Raw genomic sequence first — 26,738 nt, 5'->3', positions numbered from 1 at the left:
TTTGACTGCTCACAGCTTTAAAACCTCATTCCGGCCGGGCGCGGTGGCTCACGCCTGTAATCCCAGCACTTTGGGAGGCCGAGGCGGGCGGATCACAAGGTCAGGAGATCGAGACCATGGTGAAACCCCGTCTCTACTAAAAATAGAAAAAAATTAGCCGGGCGCAGTGGCGGGCGCCTGTAGTCCCAGCTACTCGGGAGGCTGAGGCAGGAGAATGGTGTGAACCCGGGAGGCGGAGCTTGCAGTGAGCCGAGATTGCGCCACTGCACTCCAGCCTGGGCGACACAGCAAGACTCCGTCTCAAAAAAAAAAAAAGAAAAAGAAAAAAAAAAAAAAAAACCTCATTCCTCAGTTTCCACTGTGTACCCCACATATAGATGTGGTAGGAAGAACGCCTGGGTCACCCTCATTTGGTGCTGGTGACAGAGCCAATTCACATCAGCCTCTACTTGTATGCTTGAACTCACACTAGTCCACTCCCTAATGTCAGTAAAAATCCCCAGCCAGGCTCCTTTTCTTGCTCTCTGAAGCCATTTCACAAGTGCTTGAAAGCCTACACAGCTTTGCCTGAGATCTCAAGCATGTGAGTAATAAACCCTTTCATGAGTACAGGGGTTTTACAGAGGTCCCAGTTGCCGTGCTTTCTTTCCAATAACCTCCTAGACCCATGAAATGAGACAGAAAGGAAAAACTGAACGTATGACAAATGTTACACAAACACGTTGAAATTAATACTTCTACAAAAGAATATTTTCATTCAGCCAGCTGGATTTGCATGGTTCTAATGTCCTGGGGTCCTTCAGGGCAACATGGCCAGTGACTTCTGGCTTTCCACAGACTTCCTGATGTCTCATGTTGTTTATGAAAAATAAAAATGGCCGGGCGCGGTGGCTCAAGCCTGTAATCTTAGCACTTTGGGAGGCCGAGGAGGCGGATCACGAGGTCAGGAGATCAAGACCAGCCTGGCTAACAGGGTGAAACCCCATCTCTACTAAAAATACAAAAATTAGCCAGGCGTGGTGGCAGTCGCCTATAGTCCCAGCTACTCGGGAGGCTGAGGCAGCAGAATGGCGTGAACCCGGGAGGCGGAGCTTGCAGTGAGCCGAGATTGTGCCACTGCACTCCAGCCTGGGCTACAGAGCGAGACTCTGTCTAAAAAAAAATAAAAATAGTTAATTTTAAAAAAAGAAAAAAGTATACAGTTTTTAATCCTCAATGGGAGATGTGCAACTTATAGTCTAAAGGGTGTATTCATTTACAAAAATCTCATCCAGATTTGACACCAAGTTTCATGAAATGTTGAGTGATATGGTGTGTAATAAGGTAGAAAATGAAAGAGTTTTTCTCACAAGGAATTGATGATCTTACAATTTGTTTCATTTGTATAGCATTTTTCTCATATCTCTAAGGTGGTCTTGGGTCTGCATTTAAAGAACAATAAGGTGGCCGGGCATGGTGGCTCATGCCTGTAATCCCAGAACTTTAGGAGGCTGAGGGGGCGAATCAAGAGGTCAGGAGATCAAGACCATCCTGGTTAACATGGTGAAACCCCATCTCTACTAAAAATACAAAATACTAGCCGGGCATGATGGCACACCCCTGTAGTCCCAGCTACTCGGGAGGCTGGGACAGGATAATCACTTGAACCCAGGAGGCAGAGGTTGCAGTGAGATTGCGCCACTGCACTCCAGCCTGAGCGAAAGCGAGACTCCATCTCAAAAAAAAAAAAAAAAAAAAAAAAAGGCAGGGCGCGGTGGCTCAAGCCTGTAATCCCAGCACTTTGGGAGGCCGAGACGGGCGGATCATGAGGTCAGGAGATCGAGACCATCCTGGCTAACATGGTGAAACCCCGTCTCTACTAAAAATACAAAAAACTAGCCGGGCGAGGTGGCGGGCGCCTATAGTCCCAGCTACTCGGGAGGCTGAGGCAGGAGAATGGCATAAACCTGGGAGACGGAGCTTGCAGTGAGCTGAGATCCGGCCACTGTACTCCAGCCTGGGTGACAGAGTGAGACTCTGTCTCAAAGAAAAAAAAAAATGGCCGAGCGCAGTGGCTCAAGCCTGTAATTCCAGCACTTTGGGAGGCCGAGACGGGCGGATCACGAGGTCAGGAGATCGAGACCATCCTGGCTGACACGGCGAAACCCCGTCTCTACTAAAAAATACAAAAAACTAGCCAGGCGAGGTGGCAGGCGCCTGTAGTTCCAGCTACTCAGGAGGCGGAGCTTGCAGTGAGCCGAGATCGCGCCACTGCACTCCAGCCTGGGCGACAGAGCGAGACTCCGTCTCAAAAAAAAAAAAAAAAAGGCTTCAAGTGATCACAGTTAAAATATAGAAATAATTTTTGTATGTTCATGATAGTGTTAAATTTATGAGGAAGTGTGAGTGTGGAAAGAGAGTTCTGACAACAAAGTCATACCACTGAACCGAGACTACAGGATTATATGGAATTTCTCAGGAATTCTGAGAATGGATCCTCACTACTGCCAATCTCACCCCTCCTCCTATACACATGGGGGATGTTTTAGGACTCCATCTCCCTTGAGGATGTGGCTGTGAACTTCACCCTGGAGGAGTGGGCTTTGCTGGATCCTGGCCAGAGGAATATCTACAGAGATGTGATGCGGGCAACCTTCAAGAACCTGGCCTGCATAGGTAAGGGTGACATAATTTCTCTACTTAATTAAGGAGAGAACAAGTGTTTCTTGCACAACAACTGTGTTCCAAGATTTAAAATGTGGGAAAGGGCTGGGCACGGTGGCTCGCACCTGTAATCCCAGCTCTTTGGGAGGCCAAGGTGGGCAGATTATGAGGTCAGGAGTCTGAGACCAGCCTGACCAACATGGTGAAACCCCGTCTCTACTAAAAGTATAAAAAATTAGCCAGGCGTGGTGGCAGGTGCCTGTAATTCTGGCTACTCAGCAGGTTGAGGCAAAAGAATTGCTTGAACCCGGAAGGCAGAGGTTGCAGTGAGCTGAGACTGCACCATTGCACTCCAGCCTGGGCAACAGAGCAAGATTCTGTCTCAAAAGAAAAAAAAAATGTGGGTAGAGAATAGTTTAGTAAGTAAACCAGACACAGTCATAGCTAATCATGGATCTTAGAGTGTTATAATTTTATTAAATTTCTAATAATTTATAGTGGGTTCTCTGGGCTTGTATTTTAGGGGAAAAATGGAAAGACCAAGATGTTGAAGATGACCCCAAAAACCAAGGAAGAAAACCAAGGTGAGTTGCATTCATGAGTAATTGGCCCCTGAGAAAATCTTACTGTTTCATAAATTTCAAAAGCCAAGCAAGCAAAACAATAAGCACAGTTTCAAATTTATTCGTTCTTAGAACATTTTTACTGAAGACGTTTCATTGAAACTGTCATGGGCTGGGCAAGGTACCTAATACCTCTAATCCCAGCCTTTGGGAGGTGAAGGCTGGAGAATTGCTTGATGTCAGGAGTTCAACATCAGCCTGGTCAACATAGAGAAAACCTGTCTCTACAGAAAAAAAAAAAAAGTCATAGATGTTCAGGGTGTGAAAAGAAATCACTATGAAACAGTATGTAAAAATCCTGGCCGGACATGGTGTCTCATGCATGTAATCCCAGCACTTTGGGAGGCCGAGGCGGGTGGAACACCTGAGGTCAGGAGTTCAAGACCAGCCTGACCAACATGGAGAAACCCTGTCTCTACTTAAAAAAAAAATACAAAATTAGCGGGGTGTGGTGGTACATGCCTGTAATCCCAGCTACTTGGGAGGCTAAGGCAGGAGAATCACTTTAACCCAGGAGGCGGACGTCACGGTGAGCTGAGATCACACCATTGCACTCCAGCCTGGGCAGCAAGAGCAAAACTCCATCTTTTTTTTTTTTAAAAAAAAAAGGCCAGGTGCAGTGGCTCACGCCTGTAATCCCAGCACTTTGGGAGGCTGAGGCAGGCGGATCACGAGGTCGGGAGATCGAGACCAGCCTGGCTAACATGGTGAAACCCCATCTCTACTAAAAAAAACAAAAAAATTAGTTGGGTGTGGTGATGGGCGCCTGTAGTCCCAGCTACTCGGGAGGGTGAGGCAGGAGGATGGTGTGAACCTGGGAGGCAGAGCTTGCAGTGAGCCAAGATCGCGCCACTGCACTCCAGCCTGGGCAACAGAGCGAGACTCTGTCTCAAAAAAAAAAAAAAAAAAAATTCTTGACTATTTTGATAATAGCTATGGTCACCGCCTATTCTAGAGTATTGAGTATATTAGCTTTCAAACAATTTAGACAGGGAAGATAACAGAGTTTCTCTGAAAATATTTAAAATGTAATTCTGGTACTTGCTAATAAATATAAGATCATTAGTACAAAACTATTAATAATATGGTACTCATTTTCTACAGCAGTCCTATGGTTGAAACACTCTGTGAAAATAAAGAGGATCGTCTGTGTGGAAAAAGCAGTAGCCCGATTCCTGATCTTCATACGAACCTGGAAACTCCTACTGGATTAAAACCATGTGACTGCAGTGTGTGTGGGGAAGTCTTCATGCATCAGGTCTCCCTTAATAGACACATGCGGTCTCACACGGAACAGAAACCAAATGAGTATCACGAATATGGAGAGAAGCCACATAAATGTAAAGAATGTGGGAAAACCTTCACTCGCAGCTCCAGTATCCGAACCCATGAAAGAATTCATACTGGAGAGAAACCATACGAATGTAAAGAATGTGGCAAGGCCTTCGCATTTCTCTTTTCCTTTCGAAACCATATAAGAATTCATACTGGAGAGACACCCTATGAATGTAAGGAATGTGGGAAGGCGTTCAGATATCTTACCGCTCTTCGGCGCCATGAAAAAAATCACACTGGAGAGAAACCCTACAAATGTAAACAGTGTGGAAAAGCCTTTATCTATTACCAGCCTTTTCTAACCCACGAAAGGACTCACACCGGAGAGAAACCTTATGAATGTAAGCAGTGTGGGAAAGCCTTCAGTTGTCCCACGTACTTACGGAGTCATGAGAAAACTCATACTGGAGAGAAACCTTTTGTATGTAGGGAATGTGGGAGAGCCTTCTTTTCTCACTCAAGCCTTCGAAAACATGTGAAAACCCACACCGGAGTTCAACCTTATACATGTAAGAAATGTGGGGAAGCCTTCAAGTCGTCTAGTTCCTGTCAAGTGCACGAAAGAACTCATTTTGGAGAAAAACCCTATGAGTGTAAACAATGTGGTAAAGCCTTCAATTCTTCAAGTTACCTTCAATTGCACGAAAGAGTTCACACTGGCGAGAAAACTTATGAATGTAAAGAATGTGGTAAAGCCTTTCTTTATTCCACTCACTTTCGAATCCATGAAAGAACCCATACTAGAGAGAAACCCTATGAATGCAAACAGTGTGGTCGGGTCTTCATTTACTTCAGTCACCTTCGAAGGCATGAAAGAAGTCACACTGGAGTGAAACCATGTGAGTGTAAGCAGTGTGGCAAAGCTTTCACTTGTTTAAATTCCCTGAAAGTACACAAAAGAATTCATACTGGAGAAAGACCCTTTCAATGTAGACAATGTGGTAAAGCCTTCAGTTACTCAAAGTCTCTGCACGTGCATGAAAGGACTCATACTAGACAGAAGCCCTAAGAAAGTAAACAGCGTGGCAATGCTGTCAGCTGTATTAGTTCCTTTTGGATATATGAGAGTACTTATGCTGGAGAGAAATTCAAGGAATGTAAACGGTGTGATTAAGCCTTCAGTTGTCCTAATTCACTTTGAAGACATGACTCATGCGGCAATTAAATATTTGACAAATATGGGAGGCACTTCCACTCTCCTGTAGGATTGCAAATATGCGAATGGACTCCATGGACAGAAACCATATGAATGTAAGGAGTGTGGGAAAGCCTTCACTTCACAGAATCTTTTAAAGACACCTGAGAATATATACTGAGAGAAACTGTAAGGAGAATTCTTTTTTTTTTTTTTTTTTTTTTTTTTTTTGAGACGGAGTCTTGCTCTGTCGCCCAGGCTGGAGTGCAGTGGCCGGATCTCAGCTCACTGCAAGCTCCGCCTCCCGGGTCTACGCCATTCTCCTGCCTCAGCCTCCCGAGTAGCTGGGACTATAGGCGCCCGCCACCTCGCCCGGCTAGTTTTTTGTATTTTTTTTTTTAGTAGAGACGGGGTTTCACCGTGTTAGCCAGGATGGTCTCGATCTCCTGACCTTGTGATCCGCCCGTCTCGGCCTCCCAAAGTGCTGGGATTACAGGCTTGAGCCACCGCGCCCGGCCCCGAGGAGAATTCTTTATCCATCCCATCTTTTGTGGTTTTTTTTTTTTTTTGAGATGGAGTTTTGCTCTTGTTGCCCAGGCTGGAGTGCAGTGGCGTGATCTCAGCTCACTGCAACCTCTGTCCCCGGGTTCAAGTGATTCTCCTGCCTCAGCCTCCTGAGAAGCTGGGATTACAGGCATGCGTCACCACGCCTGTCTAATTTTGTGATTTTAGTAGATGTGGGGTTTCTCCATGTTGGTCAGGCTGGTTTCGAACCCCCAACTTCAGGTGATCTGCCCGCCTTGGCCTCCCAAAGTGCTGTGATTATAGGTGTGAGCCACAGCTCCCAGCCTTTTTTTGTCTGTTTTTTGAGATGGAGTCTCACTCTGTCGCCCCAGGCTGGAGTGCAGTGGTGTGATCCTGGCTCACTGCAACCTTTGCCTCTTGGGTTCAAGCAATTCTTCTGCCTCAGCCTTCCAAGTAGCTGGGATTACAGGTGCCCACCACCATGCCCAGCTAATTTTTATATTTTTAGTAGAGACAGTGTTTCACCATGTTGACCAGGCTGATCTTAAACTCTTGACCTCAAATGATCCATCCACCTTGGCCTCCCAAAGTGTTGGGATTACAGGTATGAGCCACCACGCCCAGCCCCAGTTCATTTTACTTTTTTTTTTTTTTCTTTTGAGATGGAGTCTCACTCTGTTGCCCAGGCTGGAGTGCAGTGGCATGATTTCAGCTCACTGCAACCTCTGCCTCCCAAGTCAAAACACTCTTCCTGCCTCAGGCCCCCCCAGTAGCTGGGATTACAGGCACATGCCACCACGCCCAATGAATTTTTATATTTTTAGTAGAGATGGGATTTTACCGTGTTGGCCAGGCTGGTCTTGAACTCCTGACCTCAGGTAATTCACCCACCTTGGCCTCCCAAAGTGCTGGGATTACAGGCATGAGCCACCGCACCTGGCCCCCAGTTCATTTTAAAACCATGAAACCACCCACGCTGGAGAGCAGCCTTCTTTAATGTAAGCAATATGGGAACATCTTCAATTACACGTGCAGCCATTGTCGAGATTCTTCGTAGGGAGAATTAAAGGAATGGGGAAGAAGGACTTGGGTCCCAGCAGGCCTTTTGTGGCATCCAGTCAGAAGTTAGGAAACACCCTCTAGGGCAGTGGCTGCCCTCAGCTCACACACATGACTGGATAGAAGTGAGAAGACTCCCAGAATCTGCCTTTAAGTTTCCATCAGTGTCCTTGGGTCAGACTGTAGGAGTGCTGTGCTTCTAACCTTACAGTTCTCCTCAAGTGGGATATGCCTATGGACATCCTAATTCACAGACATTGTCAGCATCGCATTATTCCAGGGCTGTTTTGAGGTCATCTCCAGCTCCATTTCCCATCTCAAACCTACACTTTGGATACTTACTGGGAAACATGTTTAGAAATTCACATGTAAATTTCTCTGTGGCAACCCCAGGTGGCTCTGAGGTGAGAGGGCTGAAGAAGCAGAACCTGTGTCATGGGACACGTGCCCCTTGACCACACAGCATGCACTCTCCTGCAGTTACCAGCCCTGTACCAACCACCACAGTCAGAATAATCTCAAAACTGCTAGTGGAGTCACAGAGACACACTCTGCCATGTCTTAGCTGTAGGACACTCAAACTGCTTACCTCCCCTAACTTGCTTTCCCCATTTTCTGGCACGTTCTATCCTGAGATATTCCGCAGCATATGCACGGATGGTGCTCCGGCCTTCTCACGTCAGTGCATGTCATGTGCATCCTGCTCCAGGACTGGTTTCCTAGCCTCCCACTAAGAGTAGCACCTGGCTGTTTTTGGAAAAGGACGCACGCTGCAGAGCTCCAGCTCTGTTGTGTATGGGAGGCGCTGGCGTCAGGGTTCACAAGCCATGGAACTACCTTGCTTCACATCATATGGCAAGGTGAACTCAACTCCCAATAAACTGCTTGCTGGAGCCACCGAATTCTCCCTTTTCTGAATTGCACAGGCATGATAGGTGTCGGGTCTGTCCTTTGTTGGGGTCAGTCCACCCTTTTCTTAGAGAGCAAGTCAGTGTGTTCTAGAAGGGAGGTGGCAGCATTGAGGGAAACCAGGTCACCATCTACCCTCATAACAACTTACGGTCTCCCTGGGTCCCAGAAGTGATCTTTCTGTCGCTTGGAGACCTGTAGTCGGAACTCTCTAGGCCTCTGGCCTCCACCCTCCTCCAACAGCAGGGATGGGTCAGGTGGCAGCATCCAACACCACGGTGAAGATACTAGGGTCCAGAGGCTGACTGGAGCAAGGTTTGCTGGCAGCTGAGGCCTCAGTGGAAGTGATGGCTACCGTGGAGATGCAGTGGAGGACCCGGTGGCTGAACCAGGAGATACACACCTTTGCTTCTCTCACCAGGAACATTTATGGTAGTTTGAGGGGTTGGAACATTATTACTCAACCCATTTCAGGTCCTTATTTTCGCATTCTTGGGCTGTCGTGTTCTGCTTTTGTAGAGACATGATTATTGTACTGTGGGAGGTCGGAAAGTTTGAGATTCCTTCACTGTCAGAATGGGCTCAAGGAGCCATCTTTTGTGATAGGTGTTGGGGAGCTAAGGGGTATCTCTGCTACATGGAATGGGAGTGAGAACATTCACTTTTTGAAGGACAAGTATATGTGGGTCTGTAATGACGTTTGTGTAAAATCCATTTGTGTATGTGTCTGTGTGAGTCCTAATATTCAGTAAATATTTTCCTCTGTGTAACACTCTCTAATAGGTATAGTTAACAAAGCTGTGCTAATATCTCTGTCCCCTTGATCCTGACATTCTGGAAGACAAGAAAGCAAGCAAGAATATATATGGCACTGTGGTGGTTATTCCTGAGGAGCCAGAGAAACCTGGAGAAGAGATCAGAACATCTGGGGTCCTTCTGTCTGGGAGCATCTTTTAGTATCTGGGCTGTTACATCTGTGGGTTTGTGAGTTTGTGTTTGTCCACCTGTATGTACAGTGACAAAGTGTGTGGTTTTTGTATATTTGTCCAGAGGGCTGTGTGTATATATATATTTTCAAATATGGAATGCTTTTTTTTTTTTTCTTTTTTGAGATGGAATCTGTTGCCAGGCTGGAGTGCAGTGGCGTGATATCAGCTCACTGCAACCTCCACTTCTCGGGTTCAAGCGATTCTCCTGCCTCAGCGTCCCAAGTAGCTGGGACTATAAGTGTGTGCCACCACACCCAGCTAAATTTTTTTGTATTTTTAGTAGAGATGGGGTTTCACCATATTGGCCAGGATGGTCTCAATCTCCTGAACTTGTGATCCATCCGCCTCAGTCTCCCAAAGTGCTGGGATTACAGGTGTGAGCCACTGCACCTGGCTGGGTTTTTTTTGGAGGGGGGGTTGTTTGTTGGTTAGTTGTTTGAGACGGAGTCTCACTCTGTCACCAAGCTGGACTGCAGTGGCATGATCTCAGCTCACTGCAATCTCCGCCTCCCAGGTTCAAGCAATTCTCCTGTTTCAGCCTCCTGAGTAGCTGGGATTACAGGCGTGTGCCACCACACTCAGCTAGTTTTTTTATTTTTAGTAGAGATGAGGTTTCACCATGTTGGCCAGGATGGTCTCAATCTCCTGACCTTGTGATCTGCTCACCTCGGCCTCCCAAAATGCTGGGATTACAGGCTTGAGCCACCAGGCCCGGCTGGAATGCTTGTATTTTCTTGCCTGATTTCCCTGGGAACACCCCCCCTTAACATTGAATGGAGCTGGTGAGAGCAAACATCCTTGTTTCTGATGTTAGATATTAAAAATATGGTTTTTCACCATCAAAGATTTTGTTGAGTTTTTCATATATGCTTTGTAGCAAGCTGAGTAAATTCTATTCCTAGTTTATTGTGGGTTTTTAATCATAAATGGGTATTATGTCAGATGCTTTTTTGCATTGATCAAGACTGTCATTTTTCCATCATTTCCTAATGTGGTGTATTCCACTGATCAGTTTCCATATGGTGAACCATGCTTACATTCCAGGGATAAATCTCACTTGGTTATATTGCATAATGCTTTGAATATATTGCTTTATATGCTTCGCTGACATTTATTTCAAGATTTTTGTATCAGTACTCATAAGGGACAGGAATGCCATCTTCCTTGCTCTCACACCATGTCACATTTGCTTGAGAGCCCTGCATTGTTCTCCCTGAGACCTCATTTTTGTAATAAGCCTTTTCATATTCTCGGTGTGTATGTGCACCACATAGCCATCAGTGTCAACATCCAAAGCACACCTTTGGCCGGGCGCGGTGGCTCAAGCCTGTAATCCCAGCACTTTGGGAGGCCGAGACAGGCGGATCACAAGGTCAGGAGATCGAGACCAGCCTGGCTAATACGGTGAAACCCCGTCTCTACTAAAAAATACAAAAAAAACTAGCCGGGTGAGGTGGCGGGCGCCTGTAGTCCCAGCTACTCGGGAGGCTGAGGCAGGAGAATGGCGTAGACCCGGGAGGCGGAGCTTGCAGTGAGCTGAGATCCGGCCACTGCACTCCAGCCTGGGCGACAGAGCGACACTCCGTCTCAAAAAAAAAAAAAAAAAAGCACACCTTTTCAGGCAACCATAACAGCTGGCACTGTCAGCAGGATGTCTATATGTTGGTCACCACGCAATGTTTCAGCCTTCCCTTTCTCTCAGGTGCTAACCTGCTCTGCTATCTGGTGGCCAGCATGCTCCTTTGAGCTGCTGCTAGTTGCTGCTCTGTGTTCCATTGTTGAGGCCGAACAAACTTCTGTTCCAGATTTAGCCAACCAAAGATGGCAGTTTCTATGTCTTTTTTTTTTTTTTTTTTTTTTTTTTTTTTTTTTTTTTGAGACGGAGTCTCGCTCTGTCGCCCAGGCTGGAGTGCAGTGGCCGGATCTCAGCTCACGGCAAGCTCCGCCTCCCGGGTTTATGCCATTCTCCTGCCTCAGCCTCCCGAGTAGCTGGGACTACAGGCGCCCGCCACCTTGCCTGGCTAGTTTTTTGTATTTTTTAGCAGAGACGGGGTCTCACCGTGTTAGCCAGGATGGTCTCGATCTCCTGACCTCGTGATCCGCCTGTCTCGGCCTCCCAAAGTGCTGGGATTGCAGGCTTGAGCCACTGCGCTTGGCCCAGTTTCTATGTCTTTGGCATTTAGGAGCAGGAGTATCGGATTTGGGTCCTCCTTAAAATGGTCTGGGGCTAGGAGTTTTCAGTTTGCCTTTCTATGTAGAATGAAGCTGGGACTGATGCTAGGTGTTGGCCTTGTCCTGTAGGTCTGGTGGTGGGGGCTGGTGGTGAGATTTTATCTTGTGCATGTTGGGGCCCCATTGGTGGTCATTCCTGAAAGAGCAGTCATTTGAAAATGAGAAAGAGCCAGGCGTGGTGGCGGTGGCTTATGCTTGTAATCTCACCACTTTGGGAGGCCAAGGCGAACAGATCACCTCAGGTGAGGAGTTTGAGACCAGCCTGGCCATTATGGTGAAACCCCATCTCTACTAAAAATACAAAAATTAGCCAGGCATAGTGGTGGACGCCTGTAATTCCAGCTACTGGGGAGGCTGAGGCAGTAGAATCTCTTGAACCTGAGAGGCGGAGGTTGCAGTGAGCTGAGATGGCTCCACTGCACTCCAGCCTGAGTGACAGAGTAAGACTTGGTCTCAAAAAAAAAAAAAAAGTGACAAAGAAGGCTGGGCGTGGTGGCTCACACCTGTAATCCCAGCTACTTAGGAGGCTGAGGCAGAAGTATCACTTGAACCTGGGAAGTGAAGCTTGCAGTGATCTAAGATTGCCCCACTGCACTTCAGCCTGGGCAGCAGAGCGAGACTCCATCTCAAAAAAAAAAAAAGAGATTCTGAGCAGAGGAAAGACTGATCTGATTTAGGTTTTGTGTAATTATCCTCCAACTACGGGCTGCAGGGTGTGGGTTGCTGGGTGGTTGGGTTAGGTGGACAAAACTGGATCCTAGTGCCTCACACCCCTTTAAAACGGATAAAAAGACGTAGTTCACGATCAGGGACGTCCTCAGTGATGCTCTGCTGGTCCCACAACCTGAGCGCTTTTTCCAGATGCTTTGACTTTGCACTTCTGCTCCCACGCAGCCAACGCCTGAACTGCAGCAACGTCCTGCAGAGCCAGTTTCCTTTTTTGGTACCAGGCGTATGCAGGGCGTGGATAAATCCTACAATGAAACCAGTCAGAGACTGCCCTAGAGAAACTCATATGCCGGGATTTAGATGTTTGTAAGATAACATCATAAGTAGCAGCTTTGCAGGAAATTGCAAACCACACGTGTTCCAGGGCGATTCTCAGAGGAGGGATCTTTGGGCAGTGTCTCCAAGGACCAGTAAGAATATTTCAGAAAGACACAATGAAAAAAACATTCTAGGCAAAGTGAAAACTGACATTGATACCCCGACCCCAACCCCTCTTAACTGCTACTTCCGACCTGGGTCATGGAGTTACCATTCAAGCCCTATACCCAATACTCATCCTGAACTACTTAACTACTTATTTATATATGTATTTATTTATTATTATTTTTTTGAGACGGAGCCTCACTCTGTCACCTACGCTGGAGTGCAGTGGCGCGATCTCGGCTCACTGCAACCTCCACATCGTGGGTTCACGTGATTCTCCTGCCTCAGCCTCCTGGGCAGCTGTGATTACAGGCGTCTGCCACCATGCCTGGATAATTTTTTTTTCTTTTTCTTTTTTTTTTTTTTTTTGGAAACTGAGTCTTGCTCTGTCGCCCAGGCTGGAGTGCAGTGGCCGGATCTGAGCTCATGGCAAGCTCCGGCTCCTGGGTTTACGCCATTCTCCTGCCTCAGCCTCCCAAGTAGCTGGGACTACAGGCGCCTGCCACCTCGCCTGGCTGGTTTTTTGTGTTTTTTAGTAGAGATGGGGTTTTACCGTGTTAGCCAGGATGGTCTCGATCTCCTGACCTCGTGATCCGCCCATCTTGGCCTCCCAAAGTGCTGGGATTACAGGCTTGAGTCACCGCACCTGGCCTTTTTTTCTTTTTTTGAGACAGAGTCTCGCTCTTGTTGCCCAGGCTAGAGTACACTAGCATGATCTCGGCTCACTGCAACCTCCACCTCCCGGATTGAAACAATTCTCCTGCTTCGGCCTCCCGAGTAGCTGGGATTACAGATACGCACCACCACGCCTGGCTAAGTTTTGTATTTTTAGTAGAGATAGAGTTTCATTATGTCAGCCAGCCTGGGCTCGAACTCCTGACCTCGTGATCTGCCCGCCTTGGCCTCCCAAAGTGCTGGGACTACAGGCGTGAGCCACAGTGCCCAGCCCCACCTGGGTAATTTTTGTATTTTTTTTTTTTTTTTTTTTTGAGACGGAGTCTCGCTCTGTCGCCCAGGCTGGAGTGTAGTGGCCAGATCTCAGCTCACTGCAAGCTCCGCCTCCCGGGTTTACGCCATTCTCCCGCCTCAGCCTCCCAAGTAGCTGAGACTACAGGTGCCCGCCACCTCGCCCGGCTAAGTTTTTGTATTTTTTAGTAGAGACGGGGTTTCACCGTGTCAGCCAGGATGGTCTCGATCTCCTGACCTCGTGATCCGCCCGTCTCGGCCTCCCAAAGTGCTGGGATTACAGGCTTGAGCCACCGCGCCCGGCCAATTTTTGTATTTTTAGCAGAGACGTGGTTTCACCATGTTGGCCAGGCTGGTCTTGAACTCCTGACTGCAGGTGATCTACCCACCTTGGCCTCCCAAAGTGCTGGGATTACAGGCATGAGCCACCAAGCCCAGCCTACTTATTTCTTCTCACTCCCATCATCCCGATTGCCACCACCCAGGTCTAGACACTCACCTGGGTACCTGTCAAAGTGTCCTCCTTGGTCTCCCAAACTTGAATTCCTAGTCATTCACCCCAGCACCAAAGGGACATTTTTCTGTCTCTCCCCTGCTCACACACCTCCCATCGCTCCCTAGTGCTCTCAAGTGCAAGTCCAAGCTCCTCAGCCTGGCACCTGAAGTCTTGAAGACCCAGTTCTGCCTGTCCCACTGTATCATTAGCATGAATAACTAGAAAGACATTAATAAAAAGAATAGCACTACTGCTGTTTATTGAGTGCCTACCTGGTGCTTAGACATGTGTCTTGCAGTTTCAAGGTGCATTCACAACAGCTTTATTATCTTCGTTTTATAGAAGGGGCTATTGAGGTTCAGAGAACTCAAGGGACTTGTCCAAGGTCCCCAGCCTAGGTGTGAACTCAATTCTTTCCAACTCCAAAGCTCAAGCCTAAACCCAACACTCTGTCCCCTGCATGACAAACCTCTACTGGGATAGGTTTAACTTTCTTGCCATTTCTGTCTTTTACTCTTCTTGAGCCACTATAACAAAATACCATACGATTACAAAATAACAAAATATAATATGATAACAAAATACGATTCTTGACACCACAAAGTCCAAAGTCAAAATGACAGTAGATTCTGTTCTTGGTGAGGGCTTTCTTCCTGGCTCAAAGATGGCTACTTTCTGGTTGTGTCCTCAAGCTGGGGAGAGGGCATGGGGGTGACAGAAAGAGAGGTCTCTGGTGTCTTTTCATTATTATTATTTAGTAGTAGTAGTAGTATTTGAGATGGAGTCTCACCCTGTCGCTCAGGATAAAGTGCAGTGGCACGATCTTGGCTCACTGCAACCTCTGCCTCCTGGGTTCAAGTGATTCTCCTGCCTCAGCCTCCAAAGTAGCTGGGATTACAGGTGCTCGCCACCACGCCCGGCTAATTTTTGTATTTTTAGTAGAGATGGAGTTTCACCATTTTGGCCAGACTGGTCTCGAACTCCTGATCTCAAGTGATTCGCCCACCTGTAATCCAAGCACTTTGGGAGACCAAAGCCCTCATGGATGAGGTGGTGAAAGCAACTTCTAGGGGCTGCATTACCATCATAGGTGGTGGAGACACTGCCACTTGCTGTGCAAAATGGAACACGGAGGATAAAGTCAGCCATGTGAGCACTGGGGGTGGTGCCAGTTTAGAGCTCCTGCAAGGTAAAGTCCATCCTGGGGATGGACGCTCTCGGCAATATTTAGTACTTTCCTGCCTTTTAGTTCCTGTGCACAGCCCCTAAGTCAACTTAGCATTTTCTGCATCTCCACTTGGCGTTAGCTAAAAGCTTCCATGTCAAGATTCAGCTAGTGGTCGAGAGATGCAGTGCCACGAGCCCTTAAACAGTGACGCGGCATCTCAGCTCATCTTTACTGCACCCTGGATTTGCCTACATTCTTCAAGATCCCGTTTGAATTTCTTTTCTTTTTTTTTTTTTTGAGACGGAGTCTCACGCTGTTGCCCAGGCTGGAGTGCAGTGGCGCGATCTCGGCTCACTGCAAGCTCCGCCTCCCGGGTTCCCGCCATTCTCCTGCCTCAGCCTCCTGAGTAGCTGGGACTACAGGCGCCCGCCACCGCGCCCGGCTAATTTTTTGTATTTTTAGTAGAGACGGGGTTTCACTGTGGTCTCGATCTCCTGACTTTGTGATCCGCCCGCCTCGGCCTCCCAAAGTGCTGGGATTATAGGCTTGAGCCACCGCGCCCGGCCTTTTTTTTTTTTTTTTTTTTTTTTGAGACGGAGTCTCGCTCTGCCACCCAGGCTGGAGTGCAGTGGCCGGATCTCAGCTCACTGCAAGCTCCACCTCCCGGGTTCACGCCATTCTCCTGCCTCAGCCTCCCTAGTAGCTGGGACTACAGGCGCCTGCCACCTCGCCCGGCTAGTTTTTTGTAGTTTTTAGTAGAGACGGGGTTTCACAGTGTCAGGTCTCGATCTCCTGACCTCGTGATCCGCCCGTCTCGGCCTCCCAAAGTGCTGGGATTACAGGCTTGAGCCACCGCGCCCGGCCCCCGTTTGAATTTCTTAGTGACTAAACCACTGTGCATTCTAGAGCGCATATATTTATATTTTGCCTGTTAAAAAAAAGTGAGCCGTGTTAGCTTAGTTCTCTTTTGATGTAGCTTATTCTGATTAGCTTTGTCACCGTTTTACTACTTAGCATGGAAACAAGATGAAATTCCAGGCTGGGCATGGTGGCTCACGCCTGTAATCCCCCACTTTGGGAGGCTGAGGTGGGCGGATCGCGAGGTCAGGAGTTTGAGACCAGCCTGGCCAACATGGTGAAACCCCAGTCTCTACTAAAAATACAAAAATTAGTCGGGTGTGGTGGCACAAGCCAGTAGTCCCAGCTACTCGGGAGGCTGAGGCAGGAGAATCACTTGAATCAGGGAGGCAGAGGTTGCAGTGAGCCAAGACCACGCCATTGCACTCCAGCCTGGGTGACATGGTGAGACTCCATCTCAAAGTAAACAAACAACCCCCCCAAACCCCAAAAACCCCCATAGGACCATTCCACACAATCTGCTTAGCCCAAGTGACAGCCTCAGCATACTTCTTGCTGCTTTCAGGACCACAGTCCAAGCCCATCCTGCCAGCAGATATGCCAGAAGCCACAGTGGCTTGGCCGGTCTTGGCATTCTCATCAAACTTGCCAGCAGCGACAAAGTCAACAGGCAAGATAATCTTCACACCATTCTTCTCAGCTTTAGACATTAGGTATTTGACAATCTTGGCTCCCTCTTCATCAAACAGAGAAGTGCCAATCTCCATGTTGTTGAGCACCTTAAGGAAGGTAAAAGCCATTCCACCACCAATAATCATCTCATTGACTTTGTCCAGCATATTCTTGATCAGCTGGATCTTGTCTGCAACTTTAGCTCTGCCCAGGATGGCCAGAAAGTGTTGCTCTGGGCTCTCCAAGTCCTTGGCAAAGTAGTTCAGCTCCTTCTTCATTAAAAAAAAAACAAAAAACAAAAACAAAAAAACAAAAATACCACCAGCCTTCTGTGGCAGATTGACTTCTGCCATGGAGCTGTGGGCTCTGTGAGCAGTGCCAAAAGCATCACTGACATAGACATCCCCTAACTTGGGAAGTGAAGCTTGGAAAGCTTCTAATTTGGCTGGCTCAGCTTTAGCCTTGTTTCCAGAAGCATCTTTTCCTTTCCCTCTTCCTCCACCTGAAAGCGGAGGTTCTCCTGCAGGATGACAGACCCAGCAGCTGGGTTGGTACAGGTTTTCTCCACTTCTGGGCCTACACAGTCCTTCAAGAACAGAACATCTTTGCCCAGCAGAGATTTGAGTTCTGCAGCAACTGGCTCTAAGGAGTACTTGTCAGACATAGGGACACCATCAGGCCGGCCTAGGTGTCTTGTAAGAACTACTGACTTGGATCCCTTGTCCAAGCAGAATTTGATGCTTGGGACAGCAGCCTTAATCCTCTGGTTGTTTGTTATCTGGTTGTTCTTCATAGGAACATTGAAGTCGACTCTCATAATGACTGGCTTCCCTTTCACATCCAGCTTGTCCAGGGTCAGCTTGTTAGAAACCGACATTTTGGAAATACAGCTGGAGAGAGAACTCGGTGATTCAGTGAGGGGAGCTGGCTACCGACGTGCTCGGGAGGCTTGCAGAATCCAGTGGTGTACTTTTTTTTTTTTTTTTTTTTTTTTTTGAGACGGAGTCTCGCTCTGCCGCCCAGGCTGGAGTGCAGTGGCCGGATCTCAGCTCACTGCAAGCTCCGCCTCCCGGGTTCACGCCATTCTCCTGCCTCAGCCTCCCGAGTAGCTGGGACTACAGGCGCCCGCCATCGCGCCCGGCTAGTTTTTTGTATTTTTTAGTAGAGACGGGGTTTCACAGTGGTGTACTTTTTAACAAAAATGTATTTTGAGGTCATTGCAGATACACATGTAGGAAATAACACAGCCATTTTCTCTCAGTGGTAACATGTTGCATAGCTGTAGTACAATGTCCCAATCAGGAAATTTCATCCCGCCCACCTCCCTCAACTGAATGAACAAGTACAGAGAGTCCACTGTTCACAGAGGTGGTTCAACAATTCTACTTCCAAACAGTATTTCCTACCAGTTTTTTTCTTTTTTCTTTTCTTTTTTGAGACAGAGTCACTTTTTCACCTAGGTTGGAGTGCAGTGGCACGATCTCAGCTCACTGCAGTCTCTGCCTCCCGGGTTCAAGCGATTCTCATGCCTCAGCCTCCTGAGTAGCTGGGATTACAGGCGCTCACCATCAAGTCCAGCTAATTTTTGTGTTTTTAGTAGAGACGGGGTGGGGTTTTGCCATGCTGGCCAGGCTGTTCTGGAACTCCTGACCTCAAATGATTTACCAGCCTCAGCCTCCCATAGTGTTGGGATTACAGGCGTGAGCCACTGTGCCCAGCCCGAACAGTTATTAAAAGTTATTTACAAAAAGTATTATTCGCCAGGCGCAGTGGCTCATGAATGTAATCCAAGCCTAGGTGAGTGGATTGCCTGAGGTCAGGAGTTCAAGACCAGCCTGGCCAACATGGTAAAACCCTGTCTCTACTAAAAATACAAAAATTAGCTGGGCATGGTGGTGCGTCCCTGTAATCCCAGCTACTCAGGAGGCTGAGGCAGGAGAATCACTTGAACCCAGGAAGCAGAGGTTGCAGTGAACCGATATCGTGCCACTGCACTCCAGCCTGGGCGACAGAGTGAGACTCTGTCTCAAACAAAAACAAAAACAAGCAAAAAACAAAAACAAAACAAAAAAACAGTGTTATTCTACTACTACTTTTAAATACATGAAGCACTTCCAAATATCTAGAAAGACTAGATATTTCATATAACTTGTCCACCATGTACACAGCACTGTTCAGTAAAGTTCCACACATGTAACCATGGTTATCATCTAAGGTATCTCCTAAATATGACCATTTTGGGCCAGGCGCAGTGGCTCACACCTGTAATCCCAGCACTTTGGGCGGCCGAGGCGGGTGGATCACGAGGTCAGGAGATGGAGACCATCCTGGCTAACACGGTGAAACCCCATCTCTACTAAAAATACAAAAAAATTAGCTGGGCGTGGTGGTGGGCACCTGTAGTCCCAGCTACTTGGGAGGCTGAGGCAGGAGAATGGCGTGAACCTGGGAGGTGGAGCTTGCAGTGAGCCGAGATTGCGCCACTGCACTCCAGCCTGGGTGACAGAGCGAGATTCCGTCTCAAAAAAAATTAAAAAAAAAAAATGACCACTTTGGCCTTGAACAATTCCCTCCTTACTTCTTTCTCTCTGCTTTCAATCCAGTGGACAAGTACAGGCATGTGTAATGCTTAGAGATGGTTGAACAAATTCCTATCCAAAAGTCATTCACAGAAGACAAGTTTCCTATGAATTTCAACACAAAGTGTACAAAATATGCTAAATTTACTAAGTACTTTATCATACACTGGCAACCTCTTTAACATCTAGCAATTAGATGTTGCAAAATTAGGATGCATTTGCCCATTATATATGCTATATAGAGAGCAAAACAAAGTGCACAAAACATATAGAAAAATAGTGTCTGAAAATGTCCAAGTATGAACACACTGATCTTTTGAGATTTCTTCCCTCCCACCTCCTCTAAACTATCCAACAAGTATAGACAGTACTACACTGCTCACGAAGGTGGTTAAACAATTCAATTTCCAAAAGGCAGTGTTTCCTATAAATTTTAACAAAAAGATATTTACAAAGTGATATTTCACTACCTCTACATTTAATATACATGGGACACTTCCAAACATCTAGGTAGACTAGATATTTGAAGTAAGGAGTTAATTTGTCCACTGTGTAACAGCAGTCTTGAATAAACTGCAAACATGTAACAATAGTTATAATTTGAAAGTGTTCGAAATATGAACATTCTGGCCTAGAACCCTTTCTGTTTCCATCAACCCAGTGGGCAAAAATGCCTAAATTTTCGGAAGACAATATTTTCTAGGAATTTTATTATTTATTTATTTATTTATTTTTGAGATGGAGTTTCGTTCTTGTTGCCCAGGATGGAGTGCAATGACACATGTAGAGTTAGTAAACTAATATATTTTGTACCTTTTGTTTTAAAATTCCTAGGAAAGGCCAGGCGCCTTGGCTCGCGCCTGTAATCCCAGCATTTTGGGAGACTGAGGCCAGCGGATCACCTGAGGTCTGGAGTTTGAGACCAACCAGGCAAACGTGGTAAAATCCCATTTCTACAAAAATACAAAAAAATTTAGCAGGGCATGGTGGTGGGTACCTGTAATTCCAGCTGCCCGGGAGGCTGAGGCAGGAGAATCGCTTGAACCCACAAGGTGGAGGTTTCAGTGAGCTGAAATCCCATCATTGCACTCCAGCCTGAGTGACAGAGTGAGAAGCTGTCTAAAAATAAAATAAAACAAAAACCCAGGCGTGGTTGCTCACGCCTGTAAACCCAGCACTTTGGGAGGCCAAGGCGGGTGGATCACGAGGTCAGGGGGTCGAGACTAGCCTGACCAACATGGTGTTGTATTTTTAGTATGTATTTTTAGTCTCTACTAAAAATACAAAAATTAGCCGGTCGTGGTGGTGTGCGCCTGCAGTACCAGCTACTCGGGAGGCCGAGGCAGGAGAATTGCTTGAACCTGGGAGGCGGAGGTTGCAGTGAGCCAAGATTGCTGAGACAGTAGAGGAGTTCTTGAACCCTTGGGGAAGCCAGGTCCAAGTGTACTGAGTAGTGACACCTGACTCCCGATCTTCCCACTGAAAGACAAACAGCTTCTGGCTCTCAGGAGCTATTCTGATGCTAAAGAAAGCATCTTTTAAGTCCAGACAGGTAGCGGCAGCAGCACTAACAATGTGTAAGGGTTAGGAACTGTTGGGTACAGAGTCACTGTAGCTTGGTTGACCAAGCGCAAGTCCTGTACTGGTGGGTAGACCTTGGTCCCTGGCTTAGGGACAGGCAGGAGCGGGGTGTTCCATGGAGACTGGCAAGGAACTATAATTCCATAGGCTTTCAAGCGCCTGAGATGAACCTGGATTCCCAGCTTCTCTGGGAACCCGATACTGCTTTTGTCTAATTGGTTGGGCCCCAGGCTTAACTTCTATGAATACAGGGGCTTGGTTGACCGCCAGTCCCAGAGGGTTATCCTCTGCCCATACTCGGGGCCATCACTTAGCTAGAGCTGGTTTTATCTCTTGAGCTGGCTTGGTTAGAAAAAGTCTCCATTCTTCTTCCTGGGGGACCGTAAGGGCCATGATAACTCCTGTTCCCGGTAACTTTCGCTGTAAAGAGCCCTGTTTTGTAAAGGAGATGGTGGCTCTCAGTTTGCTAAGTAAGTCTCTTCCCAGCAAGGGCAAGGGACAGCCAGGCATGTACAAGAACTGGTGAACTATCTCAGGTCCCACCACCGAGCAGGTCTGTGATAGACAGAAAGCCTGCTTAGTGGAAACTCCTGTTGCTCCGATTATATCAATGGTTTTCTTGGAGAAGGGGGCACCCGGGGTGGCCACTACTGAATGTTCAGCACCAGTATCGACCAAAAACTTAATGTCCTTGCCCCCAGTTGTAATCCTGACTGTGGGCTCCTTGGGGGCACTTGAGCCCGGTCCCCTTTAGTTCAACAGCCCTTCAGCCAGATTGAAAAAAGCTCCCTCGTCTTTATCTGAGGTCTTTTGTTCCAAACCATCTTGCTTTTCCTTCAGTTGGGGACACTTATCTTTCCAATGTCCTATTTCCTTACAATAGGCTCACTGGTTACATCGCAAGCGTGGGCGATTAGACTGGGTGTTCTTCCTGGAACCCCCCTTTCCCTCTCCTTTCGGGAGAATTCCCTTAATGGCCGCAGCCAGTAAGTCGGCGTTTTGCCTAGTCTAGCATTCATCTTCCTTACGGCTTTCTCTGCAACTTGTTGCATCTCTATTCATAACACTTTATTGGCTATTTCCAGTAACTGTGAGATATTCATACCTGCAAACCCAGCCTGTTTCTGCAGTTTTCTCCTGATATCTTCCGTGCTTTGGCTAACTAAGGCCATGTTAATCATGCGCTGATTTTCAGGGCTATCTGGATCAAAAGGAGTGTATATACGGTAAGTCTCACACAGTCTTTCATAGAATTGCACTGGACTCACCTCTTTTCCTTGGATGACCTCAGAGACTTTATTTACATTTGTAGCCTTTTGAACCCCTTTCTTTAGACCTTCTATTAATGCCTCACAGTACTGTCTTAGCCTCTCCATGTCTGGTCCCTCGTTCGGGTCCCATTGGGGGTCTGTTCCCGGCAGTTGAACTCTTTTTTTTTGAGACGGAGTCTCGCTGTGTCTGCCAGACTGGAGTGCAGTGGTGCAATCTCGGCTCACTGCAAGCTCCACCTCCCGGGTTCACACCATTCTCCTGCCTCAGCCTCCCGAGTAGTTGGGACTACAGGTGCCCACCACCACGCCCGGCTAATTTTTTGTATTTTTAGTAGAGACAGGGTTTCACCATGTTAGCCAGGATGGTCTCGATCTCCTGACCTCGTGATCCACCCACCTCGGCCTCCCAAAGTGCTGGGATTACAGGCATGAGCCACCACGCCCGGCCTGAACTCTTATATATTCTTAGGGGTTTTGGTAATCGACTGGGATGTGCTCCTCTAGCCACTTAGTTGCCGCCTGGAGCGCCCTTTGCCTTCATGTGTATTAAAGAGGTACATGAGCAGCTGGTGGCAATCAGCCCAAGTAGGATTATGAGTCTGTATAAATAGTTTGGAGCAAGTCAATTAAAACTTGAGGCTTTTCAGTGTAAGATGGAGTATTATTTTTCCAATTGAGGAGGTCAGCGGAGGTGAAAGGTTCATACACAAAGGCATGCCTTTCCACCATGTGTCCATCCTCATCTACCCCAGTATATCACTGCTCTCTCGGGGGCATTTGGATTCCAGTCTTGGGCCATAAACGAGCTGCCAAGGGAGGAGTTTCTCCTGTGGCTTCACTTCCTCTCTTGTCTACTCTGGGTGGCTAGATAACTACTCTGGGTGTGGTTATCTGGTGGAGGTGGAGGTGCTGTGGGCTCAGGGGTGGGGAGCCCTTCCTCCCGATAAGGAGGGGGTATTGCTGGTACCAATTCCTGCCACGATTCTCCTGGTGTTGGGTTGGACAGGACTTTTGGTGCCGACTTCCCTCGGCAGGTGGAGCGAGAACTTTCCTTAACTAACTGTCCCTTTGCTACTAGTACTGCTGCTGCCTGTCCTCTTAACCACTGTGGGGGGTCCAAAACTAGCTGTAACCAAGAATCTATATATGGGAACTGATCTGGGTACCCTGACTTACAGGTTATCCTGTGCCATACCTTCGAGATAAGGGACCTGTCCAGGCTTCCTTCTGATGGCCAACCCACCTCTAATGCTGGCCAGTCTATCTCACACAAAGTTCTAAGTTTTCCTGGTGTCATGGTGACTCCATAGTCTCCCTTAAATCCCTTTTTGAAATTTTTCAACATAGTTCCTAGTGGGGTGGATTTACTTTGTGACCCACATTTCCTCGAGACAAAACACCACACTTACACCACACGCACACCATAAAACAAAGAACGGGTAAAAAGGGCACACACACACTTTTACAGTTTATGCCAAACCAGAATCAAAACCAAAATCAGAGTATCCAGAAATCTAAGCCACGTCAAAACCAAAACCAAAGTATCAAGCAATCCAAGTCAAGTCAAAAACAAAAACCAAAGTGTCGGTACAGGCGCACGGTGGGTGATCAGGCCATGCTTCCACTCAAATGGAGTAGGCAAGTTCCCAAGACCAATCCTGTCAAGCAATTCAAACCAAGTCAAAACCAAAACCAAAGTGTGGATAAAGGCACGCTGTGGGTGATCAGGCCACGCTTCCACTCAAATGGAGTGGGCAAGTTCCCAAGACTGGTCCTGTCATGTAATTTAAACCAAGTCAAAACCAAAACCGAAACCGAAGTGCCCATAAAGGCACGCCATGGATGATTAGGCCACGCTTCCACTCAAACGGAGGGGGCAAGTTTCAAAGACTAGTGTTACCAAGTTTTAGATGTCCAGACTCCAAGTGCCTGTTCCTTCCCGGTGTTCAGCCACGGGGGCCTGCCACACACTGCTCTGGCGAGGCATCCCACCGGGTCAAATGCCTACCTGGGAGGGCTCTCAGGGTCCGCATCACTCGGGCTGGTCGGAGTCCCCCCCAGGGATGTTCCACAGGGCAGGCTTAAGCCGCCTAAGGAGCTGCCTTGACCATCCACCAATCACCTCACTTCCCGGTCAGGGAACCAAGAAATGTAGCAGGATGAGCCGCAGACAAAACTCCTCAGACACCGAGTTAAAGAAGGAAGGGGTTTATTTGGCCGAGGGCATCGGCGAGACTCCTGTCTCAAGAGCCGAGCTCTCTGAGTGAGCAAGTCCTGTCCATTTTAAGGGCTCAAAACTCTAAGGGAGTGTGTGTGAGAGGGTCGTGATTGAGCAAGCGGCGGGTACGGGACTGGGGGCTGCATGCACCGGTAATTAGGTCGGAACAAAACAGGATAGGGATTTTCACAGTGCATTTCTATACAATGTCTGTAATCTATAGATAACTGATTAGGTCAGGGTGGCCCAGGGTGCGGCGCCGGGCTGTCTGCCTGTGGATTTCATTTCTGCCCTTAGTTTTTACTTCTTCTGTCTTTGGAAGCAGAAATTGGGCGTAAGACGATATGAGGGGTGGTCTCCTCCCTTGGTTTCACCATTTGGCCAGGTTGGTCTCGAACTCCTGACCTCAGGTGATTCACCCACCTCGGCCTCTCAAAGTGCTGGCGTGAGCCATCGCACCTGGCCAGGAATGTGGATTCTGAGAAGCTGCAGAGCTGTGAAAAGCAGGAGACCCATCTGCAGATGTGGTTGGGTGGGGGCAGAGGGTTCTGTCTTTTCTGAGGTTGTACCTTTGGCGCCTGGGGCCATTTTCTGGGCAGTGTTTTGGTTTTAGCATCCATGGGGTCGCTGGGGTCAGGCTGTAATTTGTATACACGAATTAAAGCTGTGAAGGTCAGGTTTAGTGAAAGACTGGTTTGCCTTGTCCCCCGGAGAAAAGGTTTGGGAACGTGACAGTTTATTTAGGTCACAACTTTACAATGACTGCAGGTGAGAGTTTCCTGCTGGTACAAATGAAGGGTTTTGAAGGAAGGAGTGTTTCCACATTGTGAGGAGGGGACTGGAGGGCACCTTGAGCTCCTGGAGTTGAATTCTTAAGTGTCCCTGTCTCATCACCAGGTTCTGATCCACACTGGGGTTCCATTTCAGCAGTTAGAGTCGGCTCCCAAGGTTGGGAATTTTTTTTTTTTTTTTAATCTTGCTCTGTCGCCCAGGCTGGAGTGCAATGGCACTATCTCGGATCACTGCAACCTCCCATTCCCGGGTTCAAGCGATTCTCCTACCTCAGCTTCCCAAGTTGCTGGGACTACAGGCGCCTGCTACTACGCCTGGCTAATTTTTGTATTTTTAGTAGAGATGGGGTTTCACCATGTTAGTTAGGCTGGTCTTGAACTCCTGACCTTAAGCAATCTTCTTGCCTCCGCCTCCCAAAGTGCCGGGATTACAGGCATGAGCCATTGCACCTGGCGCTTGGGAATTATTTTTAACCTTATGATTGTGGGTTTTCCTTGTGAACTGCGGGTGAAGCAGGCTGCTTGTCTGAGGTAGTTCAAGTGTTTGCTTTACTTCTCTTGGTTTCTCTCTCTCTCTTTTTTTTTTTTTGAGACGGAGTCTCGCTCTGTCGCCCAGGCTGGAGTGCAGTGGCCAGATCTCAGCTCACTGCAAGCTCTGCCTCCCAGGTTTACGCCATTCTCCTGCCTCAGCCTCCCGAGTAGCTGGGACTACAGGCGCCTGCCACCTCGCCCGGCTAGTTTTTTTGTATTTTTTAGTAGAGACGGGGTTTCACCGTGTTAGTCAGGATGGTCTCGATCTCCTGACCTCGTGATCCGCCCGCCTCGGCCTCCCAAAGTGCTGGGATTACAGGCGTGAGCCACCGCGCCTGGCCTTCTCTTGGTTTCTTTACTGATGATCGCTGTCATAAAAACTCCAGTTTTTCGCCGGGCGCGGTGGCTCAAGCCTGTAATCCCAGCACTTTGGGAGGCCGAGGCGGGCGGATCACGAGGTCAGGAGATCGAGACCATCCTGACTAACACGGTGAAACCCCGTCTCTACTAAAAAATACAAAAAAACTAGCCGGGCGAGGTGGCAGGCGCCTGTAGTCCCAGCTACTCGGGAGGCTGAGGCAGGAGAATGGCGTAAACCTGGGAGGCAGAGCTTGCAGTGAGCTGAGATCCGGCCACTGCACTCCAGCCTGGGCGACAGAGCGAGACTCCGTCTCAAAAACAAAACAAAAAAAAATTAAAAAAACTCCAGTTTTTCCTATGCATTTAATAATTTTATTTCTTTGTCGGTTTTAATTTTCTTGCCTGAAAGAAGCAAGCCCTCCTCCCTCCTGTTACACTGTGGTCCGGCCTGGCCTGGGCGGGCCTCCTACTCTGAGGCCAGCGGATGGCTCCACTGGACGCCGAGTCTGTCATTCCCTGTGCACACTTGCGACTCTGTGTCCGGGAGGAAAAAGCAGGAAGGGTACCGTGAGTGCAGAAACACGCCAGCGTCAGTTCTGCAGAGTCTGGAACACTTTCTGCTTAAACGCAAATATTCTCCCCGGC

The 26,738-nt window shown here is 47.9% G+C and overlaps 2 protein-coding genes across 4 annotated transcripts in view; one reads left to right on the top strand and one right to left on the bottom strand.

The window, feature by feature from the left end:
- ZNF490 (zinc finger protein 490) overlaps positions 1–10,062 on the top strand; it is a 29,730-nt gene extending 19,668 nt beyond the window's left edge. The window contains exons 3-5 of one of the 3 annotated variants that reach the window (XM_074026035.1): positions 2,529–2,655; positions 3,167–3,227; positions 4,374–10,062. In XM_074026035.1, the coding sequence (XP_073882136.1) occupies positions 2,529–2,655; positions 3,167–3,227; positions 4,374–5,610 (1,425 nt within the window). In that variant the 3' untranslated portion in view covers positions 5,611–10,062. Of the gene's footprint in view, positions 1–2,528; positions 2,656–3,141; positions 3,228–4,370 lie in introns of those variants that run through there. The other 2 variants (XM_005588118.4, XM_074026036.1) reach the window with 2 other exon arrangements.
- Positions 10,063–16,232: 6,170 nt separating this feature from the next.
- LOC102116859 (phosphoglycerate kinase 1-like) lies at positions 16,233–18,053 on the bottom strand. The gene is given in 2 exon segments (XM_065534458.1): positions 16,233–17,255; positions 17,258–18,053. Coding segments are annotated over 2 exon segments (1,395 nt in total). The 5' UTR covers positions 17,640–18,053; the 3' UTR covers positions 16,233–16,242.
- Positions 18,054–26,738: the final 8,685 nt, after the last annotated feature.

Source organism: Macaca fascicularis, chromosome 19 (assembly GCF_037993035.2).
Source record: "Macaca fascicularis isolate 582-1 chromosome 19, T2T-MFA8v1.1".
Taxonomy (NCBI): Eukaryota; Metazoa; Chordata; class Mammalia; order Primates; family Cercopithecidae; genus Macaca; species Macaca fascicularis.
The sequence above is the reverse complement of the archived record's forward strand: the minus strand, read 5'-3'. Positions and strand labels throughout refer to the sequence as shown.